This window comes from Rhamphochromis longiceps, linkage group LG2 (assembly GCF_057381845.1).
Source record: "Rhamphochromis longiceps isolate RC_006_pf linkage group LG2, R_longiceps_female_GT1.1, whole genome shotgun sequence".
Taxonomy (NCBI): domain Eukaryota; kingdom Metazoa; phylum Chordata; class Actinopteri; order Cichliformes; family Cichlidae; genus Rhamphochromis; species Rhamphochromis longiceps.
The window spans coordinates 31,717,937-31,737,027 of NC_140558.1; the positions used below are offsets into that span (position 1 = coordinate 31,717,937).

The 19,091-nt window shown below is 41.0% G+C and overlaps 1 protein-coding gene across 1 annotated transcript; it reads left to right on the top strand.

Moving 5' to 3' along the window:
• The first annotated feature begins 2,194 nt into the window (after window positions 1–2,194).
• atp7a (ATPase copper transporting alpha) lies at window positions 2,195–18,395 on the top strand. The gene is made up of 23 exons (XM_085423287.1): window positions 2,195–2,446; window positions 3,713–3,841; window positions 4,971–5,475; window positions 6,825–7,607; window positions 7,730–7,942; window positions 8,038–8,201; window positions 8,373–8,534; window positions 8,645–8,721; window positions 10,687–10,909; window positions 11,070–11,303; window positions 11,420–11,511; window positions 11,823–11,950; window positions 12,832–12,986; window positions 13,077–13,211; window positions 13,292–13,486; window positions 14,536–14,718; window positions 14,815–15,028; window positions 15,120–15,266; window positions 15,348–15,490; window positions 15,681–15,884; window positions 16,198–16,315; window positions 16,422–16,524; window positions 16,623–18,395. Exons 2-23 carry the CDS (start codon window positions 3,722–3,724, stop codon window positions 16,897–16,899), a joined length of 4,575 nt encoding a protein of 1,524 aa, XP_085279413.1. The 5' UTR covers window positions 2,195–2,446; window positions 3,713–3,721; the 3' UTR covers window positions 16,900–18,395.
• Window positions 18,396–19,091: the final 696 nt, after the last annotated feature.

Here is a 19,091-nt window from a genome sequence, read left to right on the forward strand (position 1 = left end):
TTTTTTTGATTTTGATGTTTTGGTTTGGGCTGTCTGGAAGCCAGCCCTTAAGGGGGGGTACTGTTAGGATGCCTGGGTCGTTGACCCAGAGTGTTTGAGTTTATGTTATTATTTATACTTTCTAGTTTTTGGTTTCTTTGAGTTCCGTCTTATGGCTTATGTCTCCCCTATCACCTGCATCCCCTTGTCTAGTTCGCGTCTATGTGTATCCTAAGTTCCTATATCCCCGTGTTCAGTCAGTGTTTGTGTCTGCCCTGTTCCCACGTCTCTGTTCCCTTTGTAGTGCCTGCATATGAGTCTGTGTCTTTGTTCAGTCTGTGTTATGTGTTTCCTGTTTTACTTTGAAAGTCCATGTCTGATGTTAATGTGTCTGGTTTTGCTTCCTCTTGTCTCGTTAGGCCTGATTTGCCCCAGCTGTGTTTCCCTCCTGTTACCCATTCCCTGATTGCTCCCTCTGTGTATTTAAGCCCAGTGTTTCTCTGGGTCTGTGTCGCGATCTACCGTTTTCCTAGCTGTGTGTTCTGTCATTTCTCTAGTTTAAGTTTGTTTTGAGTTTTTTCAGTTATGTTATATTTTGAGTTCACGTCTGTCTCTGGAGTCTGCACCTTGGGTCCTATTCCTGCCTGCACACAGCCTTAACCTAACAGATACTGTCATATGGTGTCAGTCTGCTCTTAAAAATACTGGCATGGTTTTGTTGTTATTTTAACCTGTTAATCCTAATCAAGTTGTAAATCAGTTTGTTCCTCCAACTTTGGCTGCTATTTCTCAGTACCTTACAGAACTTTGGGCTTTTGGCAACCCCAGTGTTTTAGGCCTATTGCATGTCTGGATACTGAGTTTGCAGAGTGGAATAGCAAGAGAGGGAGGAGCAGACAAGAAGAGATGGTCATGTTTATCACTCTGGGGACTACATTGTGCAGGGCATTTCCAAAATTATTTTGAAATGGAAAGGCACAAGAACAATTTGTAGAAAACTGACATAGAAAACCTTGGGCACAGACTCTAGTGCAGCCTGGGGTCTTAACTAAGAGAGGTTTATTTACAAAGAATCTTTCGCAGTCAGTGTCACAAAGTGCCTGATGTCAAAAGTCCAATCTTTTGATGAGAAATTATTAGTAGAGTATTAGTAAACTTTTCCAGAAGTTAAACTTTTTGCCACAGAATGTTTTCCCAAAAGTCTCGGGGATCATTTAGATGTCAGTTATTTTGTTTTTCAGCAGTTTCTTTAGATTGTTGCACAATGTGTTGCTTTTTCTGTTATCCTCCTTCACTCTGTCACAGGTTCTATTTAATTGTTCATTGATTCAACAAGTCTGGCAGTAATTAGGGAAAAGACAAGATCTGCAGCTTTTCATTTAGGTCTGAAAAACTGAACACAACACTGACAATTAAACGTTGACACTGAAATTGCCCAAACTGACAAAGACTAACAGTAAAGTTTTATGGTTGCAAGGCTTTATGTCACTGATGTTTTATTTGTTTGTTTTGTAAGCCATAATTCAGCAAGTTTGTAACTCAAAGTTTCAACTAAATAACTTAAGGTTTCAACTTATTCACAAGTCAGAGTGAGTAACTCGACATTTTGAAAAACCTAACCTGAAGTTTTGGGGTAAAAACCCAAAAAGACATAACAATTTGACATTTTGACTCAGTGCTGCCTGAATATTATTTTATTGTTTACTTTATTTACTTATTTTTTTCAGTGAAGGAAACAAGGTTCCATAGTTTAAGTCTTAATTTTTTACATTCAGTCTCGTGTTTATTTTTGTTGCCTATAACAACCTTAATATCTGTAGGTAGATGAGAAGCAAAATGCAACATAGAAAAAGCATGAATACATCTTAAAATTTATTATTATTATTTCGACTGCAGTGAAAAAAATGGGATAAATAATATGGGACAAATAAATTCTCTTCTGTTATTGCTCTTTGTTTATACCCTGAGTTTCGTCTTCAAGGCTCGTAAACTAAACTGTCGACTGATAATTCGAGTCCACTAAAGCGAACCCGTTAACTTACTAGTAACTTCTTTGCATGACATCTAATCTAACAACACTTAACCGCGATTTATATAAAAGATGGTTACTTTTAGAGAACGCCACAGCCTTGTAGGCAAAGTACAGGGAAAAACTACACCCTTTTACGTTGCCGTAACTCTCCTAGCTCCGCCTCTATCCCTGGACAAACAGGAATGCAGCCGCTCGTCACGTCAGCATGAGACGCAACAAAATCAGCTACACATAGCAGAGTTCTGTGATAACAGAGGAAGAAAACTCTCAATCCAGCACTGTCAATTATTTCTAGCAGTCCTCACGATGCAGCGACGTGTCCGCTTTGTTGACTGTAACGTAGGATGAAGAGTAGATACCAGCTAGTTAGCTTGCTCTGACAGTCGGAGTACTAGCCTGTGGCTAACAGTTTGCTTCACGCTGTGAACTGAGACGGTAAGTTTTTCTCAGATATTTCTGTGGTGTCACGTTGGCCGCATTGCAACTAGTAAGAGACGGAATTGCTTCCTATATAATCCTAAAAAGACATTAGGTAATATTTTTGGTATTTTTAGCTCCGTGGAGGTGATACTTTCTGTTACAAATACTGCTCACAAAAGGGATCAGTAGCTTTTTCGTACGGCTGACAAAGTCACCAAACTAGCTTTACAAATACTTTACGTTCCATTGTAGCCGATGCGTTTTTTATATAACTGACCTTTTTCTAAAAACTATTAAAACATTCACTAAATTACCTCTTCTGTGTTAACCTAATGTTTATCTAGATTAGTTCATCGGTGTCTCGCTTTTTCTAAACGTGGCCCGGGTCTTTCTCTCTAGTGTCATACGAGTCCCTTTATGTCATTCAACGGATCCGACCTGAGGATCCGACCTCATCCGTTTCATGGGATTTTAAACGGCTATAGCTACAGCCAAGAGTGCTGTTTATGCGGCAGATCCGTAAGTGATCGTCTGTAGGTGTGACAGTATTCACTCAAAGCCCAGGAGGGGATAACAGAGATTATACTTAAGTTAAACATTATTTATCCACCAAAACTTGAACTTTAGATATGTTTCCAGCCCATCAACGAAACGAACGTTATTGTAAGCCAAATGAAACTGGGATCATGTTTCAAGCTTCAGCTTCGAACGGCAATGTTTGGACAACCTGATTAGTCCATGCCAGGAAGGAAGTACAGGAACAATTCTCGTCTTGTACAAACAAAGCTTTGTTTTGTTTCCACTTTTTGTCTAGTAAATGTACCAGAATTGGAAGCACCAATTGCATGTCACAAAATTCGTTTAGTTTTTGTAAAGCTGCAGACCAGCTGTGCACATGGAATAACATCACCCTACTGTCTTTTTCTGACAGTTTCAAACCTTGCTATAGAAATAAAAATGGAGATTCACCCTGATGACACATTTTTAAAAACAGGCAAACTTTAAGCTGAGCAATTTTTATATCTGATGTTAAGCCTTTTTTATTTTAGTAAAGCAAAGATAACCCTGACGGATGTCTCGATTTAAAATTAAACACTTTATTGGTAATATAAGGCATCGTGTATGTTTAGTTTTGCATGCGTGTTTGTGTTTGCCCCATACATTAACATAACTGTCATTTCGAGAAGAACTACCCCGTCTTTCTCTACTCAGCTTTCGTGATCTTTTTCCTCAAAGCAAAGACTTGGTGGGAAAACCATTGTCTTTCTTGTGTTCTTTTAGGAAACAGTCATGACACATAAACGCAGCCTGTGTTCAGTTTCTCTTGGAGTGGAGGGTATGACCTGCGGCTCTTGTGTCCAGTCCATAGAGCAGCGCATTGGGTCTCTTCCTGGAGTGATGCATATAAAGGTAAACGTGGGCTCTTTAGAGCTGTTTGTGGTGGTTAGTGGGTTTGAATTTTGTTTTAATTAATTTTTAGTTTAAATGTCATGCAGCAGTCTTTGTTGAGGAACTGATAATAACATTTTGCTGACTCAATACTTCCCTCGTGATACTTACTGTTTAACTACAGGATCTGAAATAACTAGATGTTGTAACAGTGGTCAAGTATTTTAAAACCATGTATTAGATCTCATAAAGAAAAAAAGTATATTAACTAAAGGCCTGATTGATACCCTAATCTTACCCCCTCGGGACTCGCTCATCTGATTAAGAACCAAGTAGCATCAATGTAGCCATGAGAGAGGGTTTAATTGCAATAGTTGAGGCCTGCTGTTTTGTTTATTGCGTGTTTACCCCCGAGGCTGAGGGTAAATGAGACGATAATGTAATAGTGTGTTCCAGATAGTGCTCTGCCCTTTGCGGGACTGTGACATCAGCTCAATAAATTCTGTGTGTATCCACAGAAAATGTCATTTGTGTCTTAAGACAGTTTAGGTCCTGGATTATTTTACATTAATCTATACAGACATGATCTGCGAAGAGTAAATAGATTTATTTTATGTTCTTAGTAGAACAGTCATTGTCGGATTAGTGTTTCCCCTTTATTCTGAGAGTAAAGGTTAACCCTGCAGGCAGCCACACTTACTCACTTGCTGGTTAACTTATGGCCAAGTCAGGCGATGCCTTCAATGTGTCACATGTTTCTTTCTTGCTAAAGTGAGAGCTGAGGGGATCATGCTGACAGCACATGCTGTGAGCTTGCCAAAGTCATGCATTTCTTTTCTTTTTTTTGTTTGTTTGTTTTAATAAAGGTTTAGTTCTGAGACAAGACAGTAAAAGCGTTAGGTGATAATAAAATCTAAGGAATCTGTATAGCTACACAAGACCAAAAATATCCCTTTCATAGTATCGGAATTAACTCTGAACCGACATTAAGTGCTTAAGAGTATTACTGGAGGTAAATCTGATTGTTGCTTGAATAAAATAGAAGCCACATCTTAAATGTAGCTATATTGCATATTAAGGTTAAGCTTAGCATTTATTCCAATTTTGTTGACTCCATTTTACATTTTCTCTTTCAACTCCACTTTTGTAGGTGTCTTTAGAGGGCAAGAATGCAACTGTCATATTTGACCCCAGCCATCAGAGCCCAGAGTCTCTGTCAGAGGCCATTGAGGACATGGGCTTTGAATCAAGTTTGCCAGCTTCCAGCAAAGCCACACCAGTCCCTACTGATATCCAGTTGGTCTCCACCTCGGGCATGACACCCACAGCCCAACAGGAAGCATTGAAGAAACTATCACAAATTCAGGGAGTGCTGGATGTCAGAGAGAACCTGCCACAGACGGGCCTCACCGTCACCTTTGTTCCCTCCCTGACGTCCACGCAGCAACTTAGTGAGGCGGTGGCCAGCGTAACACCGCCGGACATCTCCACACCGAGCAGCCCTTTGCAAAAAGACCCCACCTCCTCTCCATCTCAGACCACGCGAGGTGGAGCGGCCATCCTTAAGCTGCGCATTGAAGGAATGACCTGTCACTCCTGTATTACCACTATTGAAGGAAAGATTGGTAAACTCAAAGGGATTCAAAAGATCAAAGGTGATGTACTCGACCCATTTGCAAATTTGCAGTCATATATAACTTTACAGCCTGAGCTGGAAGAGATGTTGTAGCGCGACTGCTGAATTGCACGTCCTACATCTCAGGTGTCATGTCATTGTGGATCAGCGAGGCTGTCTTTAGGTTCAGCAAGTAGAGATTGTTTAGTACGATATGATTATGACTCATGAAATCCCGTCTGGTTGGAAAGAATGACTTGTAGACGGGATTATGGTGGTTGAGTGCAGCATGATCCCTGCGTTCAATGTGGTTGTTTGCACAGCCTGTCAGTGTACTGTTTGCTCTGTCAAATTTGTTTCAAACTGACGCAAAAAGGGAAGTTTTATAGTAATGATGACATTTATTTTCCTTTATAAAAAGAACAGAAAAAGTTATGCGTATTTGAAATTTTTCGAAGTCAGTTTTTAACTGTTGTAGTTTGTTGCCCTGAAGCTCAGTATTGAAGAGGATTCTTTTGTTTTTTTGCATGGTGTTCATACTTATTAACCCTGGGTTTTTGGCATAAGACAACTCCGGACATGTAAAATCATTCAAATATTTTGTGAGCTAAAAATATCTTTTGGGCTCACCTATTCTTTTTGCAGTCGTTCATACAGGATGTGTAGTTTAACTTTCTGATGTTTTGGATCCAAATAAACAGATCTGACCAATCAGATCAGTATATTTGGCAACAAGTGCCATCATGGCTAAACACTGCTCCGGCTCATAATCGTCTCTCTGAAATGAAATTATCTCTCCCTCTTCAAGCGTGGTCCCATTTCTGATAAAAGAGCTCAAAGTGCCCCACTGACATCCTGAAATATGTACGAAAGCGAGCGTGATACAGTTTTAACTTCTAGATCAAAGCGTAAAATTGTCCTTGCTGCTGCTTTCTTGTGAGAATTTGATGAACCCAGAATCTCTGTTTCCTTCTTTTCTTGTTTCAGAAACATCAGGATGAACTTTTTTTTTTTTTTTTTTGTCACAGTCAGTGTTTTTTTTTTTTTTTGTTTTGTTTTTTTTTTTTTGAGGACGAATGCTCCACAAAAAATATAATGTGTTTGGTTTGTATGTAGGCCAAGTTCAGATCTGGAATTTTGTGTTGTTTTTATGCAACATGTTCAGTGTGTAACAGCCTTCAGAGTGAAGTAAAGGCTTTGTCTCCTGAAGCTTTAAGCTGGACCATCAAAATGATCTCACATCGATTGTATCTCGTGTGTCTGATTCTCTGCCAACATCTTTGTCCTTGTTTCACACACAGTGGCTTCCGCTTCTTGTCAAAGAATTTCATTTGTTTTTATTTGCTTTGTGCTTCTGTTTTAACTTTCCTGTTTCCATCTCTTCCACAGTTGTTTTAGAGTCTCAGGAAGCTACACTCGTCTACCTGCCTTACCTCCTCACTGTCCAAACCATCATTGATCAAATTACTGTGGTTGGATTCAAGGCCTTTGTGAAGTCTAAGCCCCGCCCCCTGCAGCTGTCCCCCAGTGAAATGGAGCGCTTTGTTGATTCTCAAAAACAAACAATTTCGTCGCCATCTGAGACTTCGGAGGAGACTGAAATCTTCATAGACACCACGCTCGTCGCGCTTAGGGTCAAAGGCATGCACTGCCGTTCCTGTGTGGTCAACATTCAGGACAATATCTCAGTGCTGCCTGGTGTGTCTTCTGTGGAGGTGTCTTTGGAGAATGAGAAGGCCTCCATCTGCTATGACCCCCAAAAGGTCACAGTGACTCAGCTGCAGCAGGCAATTGAAGCACTGCCTCCAGGAAACTTTAAGACTCAACCGTGGGACTCCTCCGGTCCCCTCAGTCCTGTGTCCACATCACCTGCTCGCACTTTACCACCGTCATCATCATGGCCTACAGGAGCAAACCAGGCTAAACCTGCTGTCTTGCAGCCTTGTTTTAATCAGCCACTGGGATCTGTGGTGAATATCCACATTGAGGGCATGACATGCAACTCCTGTGTTCAGTCCATTGAAGGCATGATCTCCCAAAAGAAAGGGGTCATGTCAGCCGAGGTCTCTCTGACTGATCACCAGGGGATCTTTGAGTACGACCCTCTGCTGACCACACCAGAGGAGTTGAGGGAGGCCATAGAGGACATGGGCTTTGATGCCTTTCTGCCTGGTAAGAGGACCGATTATGTTGGCATTTAATTACCCACATGGTTTCAGGCCCAGAGCAGTTTTATTTTTAGAGGCTAGTGAGCAAAATTAGCATCATTAATGAAGAAATCTTCTTGTAAACAGAGACCAACTCTCTGCTGCCTGCGCCACATCCTCTTTCATCGAAGTCTTCAAGTATAGCACCTGTCAAAGGTAAAGAGGTGGACAGTGACCACCACAAAGAAACCCCACAGGGACTTAGTGGAGAAACCAACTCTAAATGCTACATCCAGATCGGCGGGATGACCTGTGCTTCCTGTGTGTCAAACATTGAGCGAAATCTCAAGAATGAACCTGGTGTGTTAAAGTTTTTTGGGTTTTCTTTTTTTTTTGATAGGATAATTTTTTGGCTTTCCTTAGGAAATAAAGAGAAAATCTGTAATGTTGTGCAGGTATCTACTCTGTTCTGGTGGCACTAATGGCGAGTAAAGCAGAGGTCCGTTATAACCCTGAAGTCACCGATCCTATGAAGGTAGCCGAGTGCGTGAAGGAGCTGGGCTTCACCGCCTCTGTTATGGAGAACTATGAAGGTTCAGGTGGAAACGTTGAATTAGTGGTGAGTCACTGTGAGGCTGCATTGACTTTATGTTCTTTAATGCATGCATGCAAAACCATAAACAAACATTTCTCAATAAGGATTCACTAGATGAGGTGCATTCCTCCCCTCATATTCTCATTATTTTCTACCTCTTCATCTGCTTGTCTGCTCCTCTTCACCTTCTTTCAGGTCAGGGGAATGACGTGCGCTTCTTGTGTTCACAAAATTGAATCCAACCTCACGAAAGAAAAGGGGATTATCTATGCCTCTGTTGCCTTGGCAACCAACAAAGCACACATTAAATTCGACTCTGAAGTTATTGGACCACGAGACATCATCAAGCTGATTGAGGTATTACGCCTTCCTCTGTTTATTTATGCATGTGTTCAGTTATACTTTTACTAATTCATTGGTCTGGATAAAAGTCTTTAAAGGCCTCATCAGGAGTTTGTTTTCTGTAGAATCTAGGGTTTGAAGCGTCTTTGGTAAAGAGGGACCGCACTGCCAGCCACCTGGACCACAGCAAAGAGATACGACAGTAAGCAGCATTTGGTGTTTGTCAATTTAAAAACCTGTTGTTTGTGTAGTTATGTATGTTACCATACTGTGTTGGGACATGAGTCTGGTGTTCAAACTCTTTTTCTTTTTCCTTTTTGTTCATCTGAATGTTGGCTTGATCGTTTATCTGACTTTCCTAAGAAAAATCTTTTTGTAGAGTGAAGTGCTTAGGCCATTATAGGCAGTAAAATGTAAACTTATCAGAGAGTGATACTAGGGATTGAAAGTAATCAGTTAGTGAGGTATGTTGAGCGTGAAGCTAGTTGTCAGTGTCACAAATGTAGCTCTCTTTGTACCCAATAAGGTAATCGAGCTAAGTTAAGCTGCACATGTAATATGCTTCAGAGGAGGTTATTTTCATATTCAGCTCTAAAAAGCACTCTCAGCTGAGGGAAAACATTTCATATGCAAGGCCACGAAGGCCAAGTCCACTTGGAGGGTGCATGCGTAATTAAGCATTGTAGTGTCGTGTCTTGCTGCAGGTCATGGGACAGAGCCCTGTTTTTAGTCCCTCTCTTATTTACGTCCTTCAGATCCAAGCGACCTCTCGCATGCCCATGGGAGCAGAAGCTGTAACACTGACCTTACACTCAGCTGCACATGCATTCATTTGAAAATTGGGGGGCAAAATTGAGGATACGGTACAATGTGTCGTACGTGGAGCATATAACTGTCATTTTTCTTTATTCAAATTTTTTATGTTTTTGAAGCCATTTACTTGATTTGCACTATTTTAAATAATATCATGTGCCATTTTATAAAAAGCTGTTTAAAAAATAATACTACTAATAAGACCTGCAAACCTGTGGTTTCTACAAGCATCCAAAAATGCTGTCAGAGATCAAATATTTCAGGAGAGGTGGGAATCACCAGACACCTCATGATACGATGTTATCATACTACTTCATTTACTATTTCATATTATTGCACTTTTTAACATTTTGAAATATGCTGAGTATTGCAGTAACAATTATTGCGATTTGTCACCTGTTCTTTCATCAGCAGAGGTAAACTTTATTATCTGTTTTATCTAAAATAATGTTATCTCACTTCATTTATTTATTTAGGTTTTCCTCCAAATAGACTGTTAACCGTACAACACTGGCTTGAAAGCCAGGCATAAGTGGCGTCATAAGACCGGGTCAGTCTGGTATCAGTCTTATATCAGACCCCATTCAACTGCAGGCTGATATCATTCTGCATTTGTATGGGGTCAAGCTGGCAATAACATGCTATCTGTGAAGTGTGATAAGTGGTTGCACTAAAGATAGAAATATTTACACATTCAGCAGAAATTTAACTGACATTGATACTCAGTGGCCTTCCTGTACTATAGGAACATAATCAGACTGATGGCAGCATGTTGGCATCTGTCTGCATTTATAAATTAGACTGCAGTTATTGTCAAACCTTCAACAATCTCTCTGAGTGATTCCAGTCAGTTCAAGTCAGACTGTGACCAGGCGACCTGTTCACTCAACTTTCGATCTAAAGTCATTGTGAGTGTGTAAGACCTTCAAGCTCTGAGCAACCCTTTCTATTCTATTTTATTTTATTTAACTTGTGTGGCTGAGCCATTAGCTTGGTGTGAATTAGGAGGTTGCTTTGTCAAGCTAAATGTTACCAGTGTTTAACGGTTTTTGAGTTGAGATGATTTAATGTAAGTTGGCTCGACTAACATTATCTCAGGGTTTTGGTGCATGAGATTAGCCCTGTTGTTTGTAGTATTCCCAGAGCATTTATATTTATTTAATAAATATCATTATAATATCGCCCCACAAAATATTGCTCCAAATGTGTATGAATGTAGTTTTGTTTAGTCATACTGGCTGTGAGAGAGTTGTGTCTTGGTTCTTTTTGTTATGATTATTAAAGTCAGCATATGTTTGCTTTGTCGTTTTAAAAAAAACCTGTTACTAAGTGAATATTATCTTCCCTTGCTAAGGTGGAGGAAGTCTTTCCTTGTGAGCTTGGTTTTCTGTGTGCCTGTGATGGGTATGATGATCTACATGATTATTATGGACCACCAGATGACAGTTTCACATCATCACAACAATACGGCAGAGGACCGCAACCGCTACCACTCCACCATGTTTCTGGAGAGACAGCTGCTCCCAGGCCTCTCCATCATGAACCTCCTCTCCTTCCTGTTTTGTGTGCCTGTACAGGTAAATCACAGGGATTAACTTCACTCCCAGGAAACATGATAGGGAACTTTTAGTAGTAGTAGTCGTAGTAATAGTAGTATTAATTTTTGCCCTCAGGAGAGAAAAGTCGTGGAGTCATATTAATGATTTCTGTTTTGTTTGTTTTTTTCTCTCTCCTTAGTTTATTGGAGGTCGCTACTTCTACGTTCAAGCCTGGAAAGCCGTGAAACACAAGTCTGCGAACATGGATGTGCTAATTGTTCTGGCCACTTCCATAGCCTTCACCTACTCATGCGTTGTCCTAATTGTGGCCATAGCGGAGAAGGCAAAAGTCAATCCCATCACGTTCTTCGACACACCGCCTATGCTCTTTGTCTTCATCTCTCTGGGACGCTGGCTGGAACAGATAGCCAAGGTTTAGCTCATATTTATTAATATCTGTGACATTTCAAGTAACTTTACTTTTTTGAAAAGTCTGCAAATCGACACACATGTATAAAAAGTCAAATTGTTTTATGTGCCGTCTTCCAGAGCAAGACTTCTGAGGCTTTGTCCAAACTGATGTCTTTACAAGCCACTGAGGCCACAGTCGTCACTCTCGGCAGTGATAATTCAGTTCTCAGGTACTCCTGGTTCTCTACCCTCACCTTTCACATGTTGACTTGGTTTGAAATGACAACATAATGAAATGTTTGCAGTTAGAGTACCTGTTGAAATAGACAACAGCATAACAAAGGGTGTATAAAAAAACAGCAGGGGAGTTTCCAGAGTTAGTGTCAGATTTAATTGACAATTTTGACCTTGTGTGTCTTCTAACAGCCTTTCCTAAACAGTCTAGTATCATTATTATTATTAATAATCTTACTATTTTTTTCAGTGTCAAAAATGAATTTGTTTTTAGTATTTGACATTATTTTATGTTTGTGTGTTGCAGTGAGGAGCAGGTGGATGTGGAGCTGGTTCAGAGGGGTGATATAGTCAAAGTCGTTCCTGGGGGAAAGTTTCCAGTCGATGGGAGGGTCATTGAAGGACATTCCATGGCCGATGAGTCCCTCATCACAGGTTGGTCGTCATTAATTGTAGGACCTGTATCTATGCATAGACTGGTGCTGGATGTCTATAAAAAGTGTTAATAGGTCACTTATGCTCATCGTGGGCATGAATCTCATGGTCATTTGGGGCTTTTAATCATTTCTTTGAAATCTTATTTTTCTAGGGGGGAATGATTGTACAGGATACATCTTTTATTACTTTAAAAAGACAAGAATTTGGTTCATAAGTTTAGATTTATTTTGGATTTTCTCTAATCTAGAATTAATATTTAGTTCTTTCAGCCAGTTGCACCTCACCAGGTGCCTTTGGTAGCCATCAACAACCTTGACATAATTCTTCCTGGGCATTTGACCTCTCTTGGCAGAATTGGTAGAGTTCATTTAAATTAGTTTGTTTCTTGGCACAGACCTGACTTTTAAGCGTAATGCAAAAAATTCTAATAGGGTTGAAGTTGAGACTTTGAGAAAAAACAATTTCAGAAGCTTAATGTTAGCCTGCTTCATTCATTCCAGAAGCAGTTTTGTTGTGTGTTTCTGGCTGTTGATTTCAGGGGAAGGTGAAGAATTCCTTTATTGTTATTTTATTATTGTTACATGGCATCCACTGACAACAAACAGCCCAGAGCACGATGCTACCATCACCATGCTTGACAGTGTTCTTAGATGCGAAAGCCTTATCTTTTCTCCTCCAAACATAACTCTTGTCAAGGTGGTCAAATAGCTCAGTCTTTGTCTTGTCCGACCTTAAAACCTTTCTCCAGAAGGCCAAAAGCATCTGGTTGGAGTGCAACTTGCTATGGGAACCAAACCAAATATTAGTGGGTGTGTTTTGTTTATTTTTTTCTTACCTGTACTGCAGCTTTTTGACCAGCTGTTGCTTTATGACTCCAGGTGAGGCCATGCCAGTGACGAAGAAGCCCGGGAGCTCGGTGATTGCAGGCTCCATTAACCAGAACGGCTCTCTGCTCGTCAGTGCTACACATGTTGGCATGGACACTACGCTGTCTCAGATTGTCAAACTAGTGGAGGAGGCTCAGACTTCAAAGGTGAATTACATGGTTTGGCCTGTGCACTGTATATACCAGCTTTGAGAGTAACGCTGTACAAGTGTTTATGTCTTTACTTTGTGTTTTTAGGCTCCCATCCAGCAGTATGCGGATAAAATTAGTGGCTACTTTGTACCCTTCATTGTTGGCATATCTGTGCTTACCCTGATCGCGTGGATCATCATTGGCTTTTTGAACTTCTCTCTGGTGGAGATGTACTTTCCTGTGAGTTCTTTTCCCTTTTACTTCAGTTTTATGTCATTTTTGTGAATTGGAAAAAAGCTAACATCATTTCCTTCACGCAGGGTTACGACAAATCCATTTCCAGGACTGAGGCTGTGGTTCGCTTCGCCTTCCAGGCCTCCATAACCGTGTTATGCATCGCCTGTCCCTGTTCCCTTGGCTTGGCAACCCCGACAGCTGTCATGGTGGGCACAGGGGTCGGAGCCCAAAATGGCATCCTGATAAAGGGGGGAGAGCCACTTGAGATGGCGCATAAGGTGTGTTAATGATGATTTTCTGACACCTCTGTGTTAGCCAGGCGGTTATATATGAGAAAGCATCTGTTAGTTTTAACACATTGAATAAAATTATAATTATATAAATGCAGGCAGATATCAGATGGGTGAGACTGAATGCATTAAATTTGATTTATCGATGTAGTGCCACATGTATGCACTTATTCGATTACGTGACATGCATAGTGATTTATTTCCATCATCTAAAATGAGGTTTTTAGACCTCACAAGTGCATTTACTGTATTTTTGTTTTAGTGGGTTATTTTCACCTCTCAAGTATGATCCTCCTGAAAACCAGCCTATTCATTCATGTCTTCTGTAATGGACATTTTGTTGTTGGTCTATATCTTTTGACTTATTTGAGCTACCCTACTAAGTCCTGATGTACTAAATAGAGGACATCCTGGGTTTTCCACTGATATGTCATGTGTTTGAGTGGCCTCTTTTAGCTTCAAAGAGGAAGGAAATCACAAAAAACATGTCAAACAAAAAATGTTCAATGGGAAGATTCCCCCCCCCAGTTTTCAGGAGGTTATCAGGGTATTATCATCACCCTGTTATGTCTGTGAATGCGATAACTCGAATGAGGAGTTTTAAATTCATGCCATAGGTGTATCTACTAAAAATCTCAGTTTACAATCTCAGTGACCGCATGATCAAGGTCAGAGTTCTCTGAGAACAAGGTGCTGTAGGATTTTGAAATTGATACAGTAGGTATATCTACTAGAAGCCTGAGGGGTAGCACTGGGGGTGCCAGTATTTTTATATTGTAGTTTTCTGTTTCATGAATTGTAATAATTTTTCCACATTCTTTAATTTGCTTGAGAGCTGTTATTCTGAAAAGAAATTCCCATCTCCTGCTTTAATCGTTAAAAAAATCTTAAAAAAAAATCTTAAAGACTGTTAAAGATGAGACACATGAATAAATAATTAAATTCTCGATGCTGGAGGTGATAAACGTCTTTTATATTTAGATATCATTTCTGGGGTCACAAAGTAAATAACTTATAATATTATCTTTCATATGCAGGTTCAGTCTGTGGTGTTTGACAAGACCGGCACCATTACATACGGGGCCCCAAAGGTTGTTCAAGTAAAGATCGCGGTGGAGGGGAATAAGATGCCTCGCTCCCGCCTGCTGGCCATTGTAGCCACAGCTGAGAACAACAGTGAACACCCGCTCGGAGCCGCTATTACCAAATACTGCAAACAGGTTTGCCTTTCATCAGATTTGACCCCACGGTGAGATGAATGATAATCTACAGTATGTATATGTGGAAGATGTTGATCCATTGTTATTTGCGTGCAGGAGCTTGGCACAGAGTCTCTTGGCACGTGCGTGGACTTTCAGGCGGTGCCGGGCTGTGGCATCCGATGTCAGGTGAGCAACACAGAGAGTCTGCTGAAGCAGTTGGACAGTGACAGCGAGGACAACAACCAGCGCAACAGTGTCCTAGTCCAGATCAGCGACAGCCGGACATGCACCAGCTCCCATCCACTCATCATGGACCCACAGCCGCAAAGTATGTTTGGAAGTGCATTCCTACTGCACGATTACAGTTGCTGTAAAGTTGTGTTTCACTTGCTTTTATGCCTTCTTGCTGTTGTTTGCAGGCCTGCTTCAGACAGCCACCTATGTAGTCCTGATTGGGAACAGGGAGTGGATGAGGAGGAACTGCCTGCAAGTCACACCTGAAATCGACGAAGCCATGATCGAGCACGAGCGCAGAGGACGCACTGCTGTTCTGGTGGCCGTAGACGGTGAGTAGCAATGTTAAAATTGACTCTTTTCTCTCACTTTCTGACTGCTTGAAACTTAAAAACCTTTTTTTCTGTGCATAGACCTGCTGTGTGCAATGATAGCCATAGCAGACACAGTGAAACCAGAGGCTGAGTTGGCGGTCCACACGCTGACCAACATGGGTCTGGAAATTGTGCTGATGACTGGAGACAACAGCAAGACAGCTCGGGCTATTGCTGCTCAGGTAAGCAAAGCAGACGAATGAAGAGCTGATTAATACTGATGCTATCATTAGACTTTTGTTACTAGATGGTGAAGTTGTAACAGAGATGATGGCTTCGATTTTTTTGCTTTTCTGCTTTAATGTCATATTAAGCTGGAAACCCAACACGTGTTTGATTTCTGAGCTCATCATTCTGCTTTTTGTCCACCAGGTCGGCATCAGGAAAGTGTTCGCTGAGGTGCTGCCCTCCCACAAGGTGGCCAAAGTGGAACAGCTGCAGCAGGCGGGAAAGAGGGTCGCCATGGTGGGTGACGGCGTCAACGACTCGCCCGCTCTGGCCATGGCTGACGTGGGCATCGCCATAGGAACCGGGACAGATGTGGCCATAGAGGCCGCAGATGTGGTGCTGATCAGGGTGAGAATCTGATCCGACAAAGGTGTCTGTTTTGTAACATGAAAGCGGCACAGATGATATTTAGGATGATGTGAATCGCATGCAGACAACACAACAGGTCACCGGTGACTCTCCAACTTGAGAAACAAAAGTCTAACATAAAAAACCTTGTAGACTGAAATAAAAACAGTTGATCTGTTTTGTTTTTTTGTTTGTTTTTTAAAGCTTTGTGCTGAGAGGATTTTACTTAAAGCATTTCAACTTTTTCCCCTTTTTGCCACAAATTGCTATTAACGCCCTGCTCATTTACCCAGTGTTGTTCTCTTGTCTTCAGAATGACCTGCTGGATGTGGTCGGCAGTATTGACCTCTCTAAAAAGACCGTCAAGAGGATCAGGATCAACTTTGTCTTCGCTCTTATCTACAACCTGGTTGGAATTCCTATTGCTGCTGGTAGGTTCTTTGGTGGGCTGAATGCAGAGTGAGGTCATCCACTTTTTTAGTATCATAGTGAAATCACTTTGAGCTCTGTGGAAATACGAACCTCATCTATTTACAGGGGTGTTCCTTCCCATCGGCCTGGTGTTACAGCCGTGGATGGGCTCTGCTGCCATGGCGTTGTCATCAGTCTCTGTGGTTTTGTCCTCGCTTCTACTTAAATGGTAATGAAATATTTGGGGTTTTGTTGAAGTATTTTGTGTGTATTTTGTGTTAATTCATAAAAACTTCTGTCCATTTTATCCCCTTCATCTTTATGTAGTTACACTAAACCCACTGCAGAGAAGCTGGAGGCCAGACTGGGTACCAGCAGGCGGCAGGGCAGCCTGTCTGACGTCAGCGTCCACATCGGCATGGGCGAGATGCGTCGCCCGTCCCCCAAACTTAGTCTGCTAGACCGCATCGTCAACTACAGTCGAGCCTCAATCAACTCGCTGCGCTCTGACAAGCATTCAGTCAACAGCTTCGTGCTCGGTGACCCCGACAAACACTCGCTGCTGGTCGGGGACGCTGCGAGCCACGAGGATGACTTGTGTTGAATCTGAGGAGCTTACAATAGAAAGTGCGTTTATTCCAGGCTGGGCCATGCTAAGTCAAAAGGGTTACATTGAATAATGGCCCTTCCATTTGCTGTAGGTGCCCTCAGGCCAGCACTGTTTACGTGAAGAAAGCTTTCCCTTGTTTTCTTTTAGCCCAACCCACTGATCACACTCTTCAGACTATGATGAGATGGGTTTTGTTGAGGTTACGCTCTTGGGGACACTCTTAGACAAACTCATTGACACTACAATCCACAACTATCCCGTGTCAGCTTCTTCAGAGCCATGAAGCAGGTGCCACATCCAGGAAGCAGAGCTGTGATCATCGTTGCAACTTTACAATCTTGAACATCTATCCAAAGACATTTAAACAGTGGTGCCCTTCCTAAGAGTGGACAGAGTAGAGTTTTATTTTAGTTAATCTCCCTAAATGGAAAAGTGTTGTATAATTATATTCCAAACTATTTATACTATTATTTATCTATTTGTTTTTTCACTACATCAATGTAAAACATGAAGTTCTTGAATCCAAATGTAAATTATGATTTTGATGTTCCCAAAAAATGTGTGATTGCTTAGAAAAGTTATGCATAAAAACTTTATAACAAGCTGCAAAAGGGATTGTTAAGCAAAACTAAGGAGTGAGATGTGAATGTCAGTGTTACCTAAAGTGCCAGTTGAAGTGCCACCCGGCAATTCCAACACATTCCAAAGATAGCAGCATTCAGAGGTTATCTTGGACTTGATCTTCACAAAGTGTGAGCAGAGGTCTGCTGAAGGTCGATTTAAGCTCTAGTTTCAGCATGCGTCAACTCGCTCCAGCTGTAGTCAGTCATCTGTCAATGTATGTGAAGATTGTTTGCTGTTGCAGTGAAGCAGAAGTTGTTACATGGATTATGATGTTCTTGGATGTCTTTGAGTTGTTGCAATTAGGCTTGTGTTTTGAAATGGCTGAACTCTAAATGCCATCGTGTCCATCCTTGTGTCTGCAGTAAGCAAGGTTGTGTTACTGTCGTTAATGCAAGGCTGTCACTTTCTCAGCTTTTTTTCTTTCCTTTTTAATAGGATTGATGCTGTTGCACTTGATCAAAGAGACTCAGCACGAACAGAGTAAACACAGCTGTGTCCCAGCAGTCCGCCAAACAAGTTACTGAGAAGCAAACGCTAGAATAATAGTAATAGTTCAGTACTATTTAGATCCCACCAGATTTGAGGAGGATGCTGAACAGCCACTGCTGTTGTGAATCATTAGAAAACAGTTGAGCTATTTTGGTTTCCGAATTATTTCTCTCTTGCTTTTCCTCCTGATGAGAAGTACATCAGCACGTCCTGCCACTTCCCCATGATGCACTCTGGTCTGGTCAGTTCTGCCAGAATGCTGTTTTTGTGCAATGCCTTTTTCAAGTGTCCATAAGGCCTCAGATATCTGTGTCCATGTTTGCGCGTTCTTCTGAACATTGTGTGCCTTTTAGAATAAAAATGCTTTCGTAACATCACATTGCTGTTTTTGCTTTAAGCCACTAGATGGCACTGTGGATCAACAACGACCCTCGCTGTGGGATTTTATCAAGTTTATTTCATCTGGTTAGTCAAAACATTACATCACCCCAGTGTACTGCAAAACAATCAGAAAACATTCTTTGTCACAGTATTTTAAAAATTATTAATGCAAGCTATAAATGACTTCCTCTCGAGTTGATTCGTCTCGCTTTGGCTGTGTTGAAATTTCATTTGATTTGGTAAATTGAATTTTCTTAATTGTTAGAGTTAACTGATCAAGCACGGACTGAAATCGGTGTGGTTCTAAAAATGTGCAGCATTTGGAAATCTGCTACAACATTGTGCTTTTCTAGACACACCGCAAACAGCTGGAATTGGAAAGTGCTACATTCATTCACCATGAACACGAGAATAACAAATTTCACTTCAAATAAACTGGAGAGAGCTCCAGGGCGTCTCTCTGAAAACACTGAAAATCTAGAATTGTAATTTTACAGCGATAAATTCAAAGAGATTACAGAGTTTAAACATTTAAAAACACCTCACAAAAAATTACATCATATGGGAAGGAGTCTGTAAATATTTTAAAAGCATTTAATTTTTGTTGAATGCACGCTGGGTTCCAGAAACACATTTGAGTTGGGTTAAAGGTGTGAGTTTTGTTGCTTTGAGTTAATCTTTGTTCTTTTTTT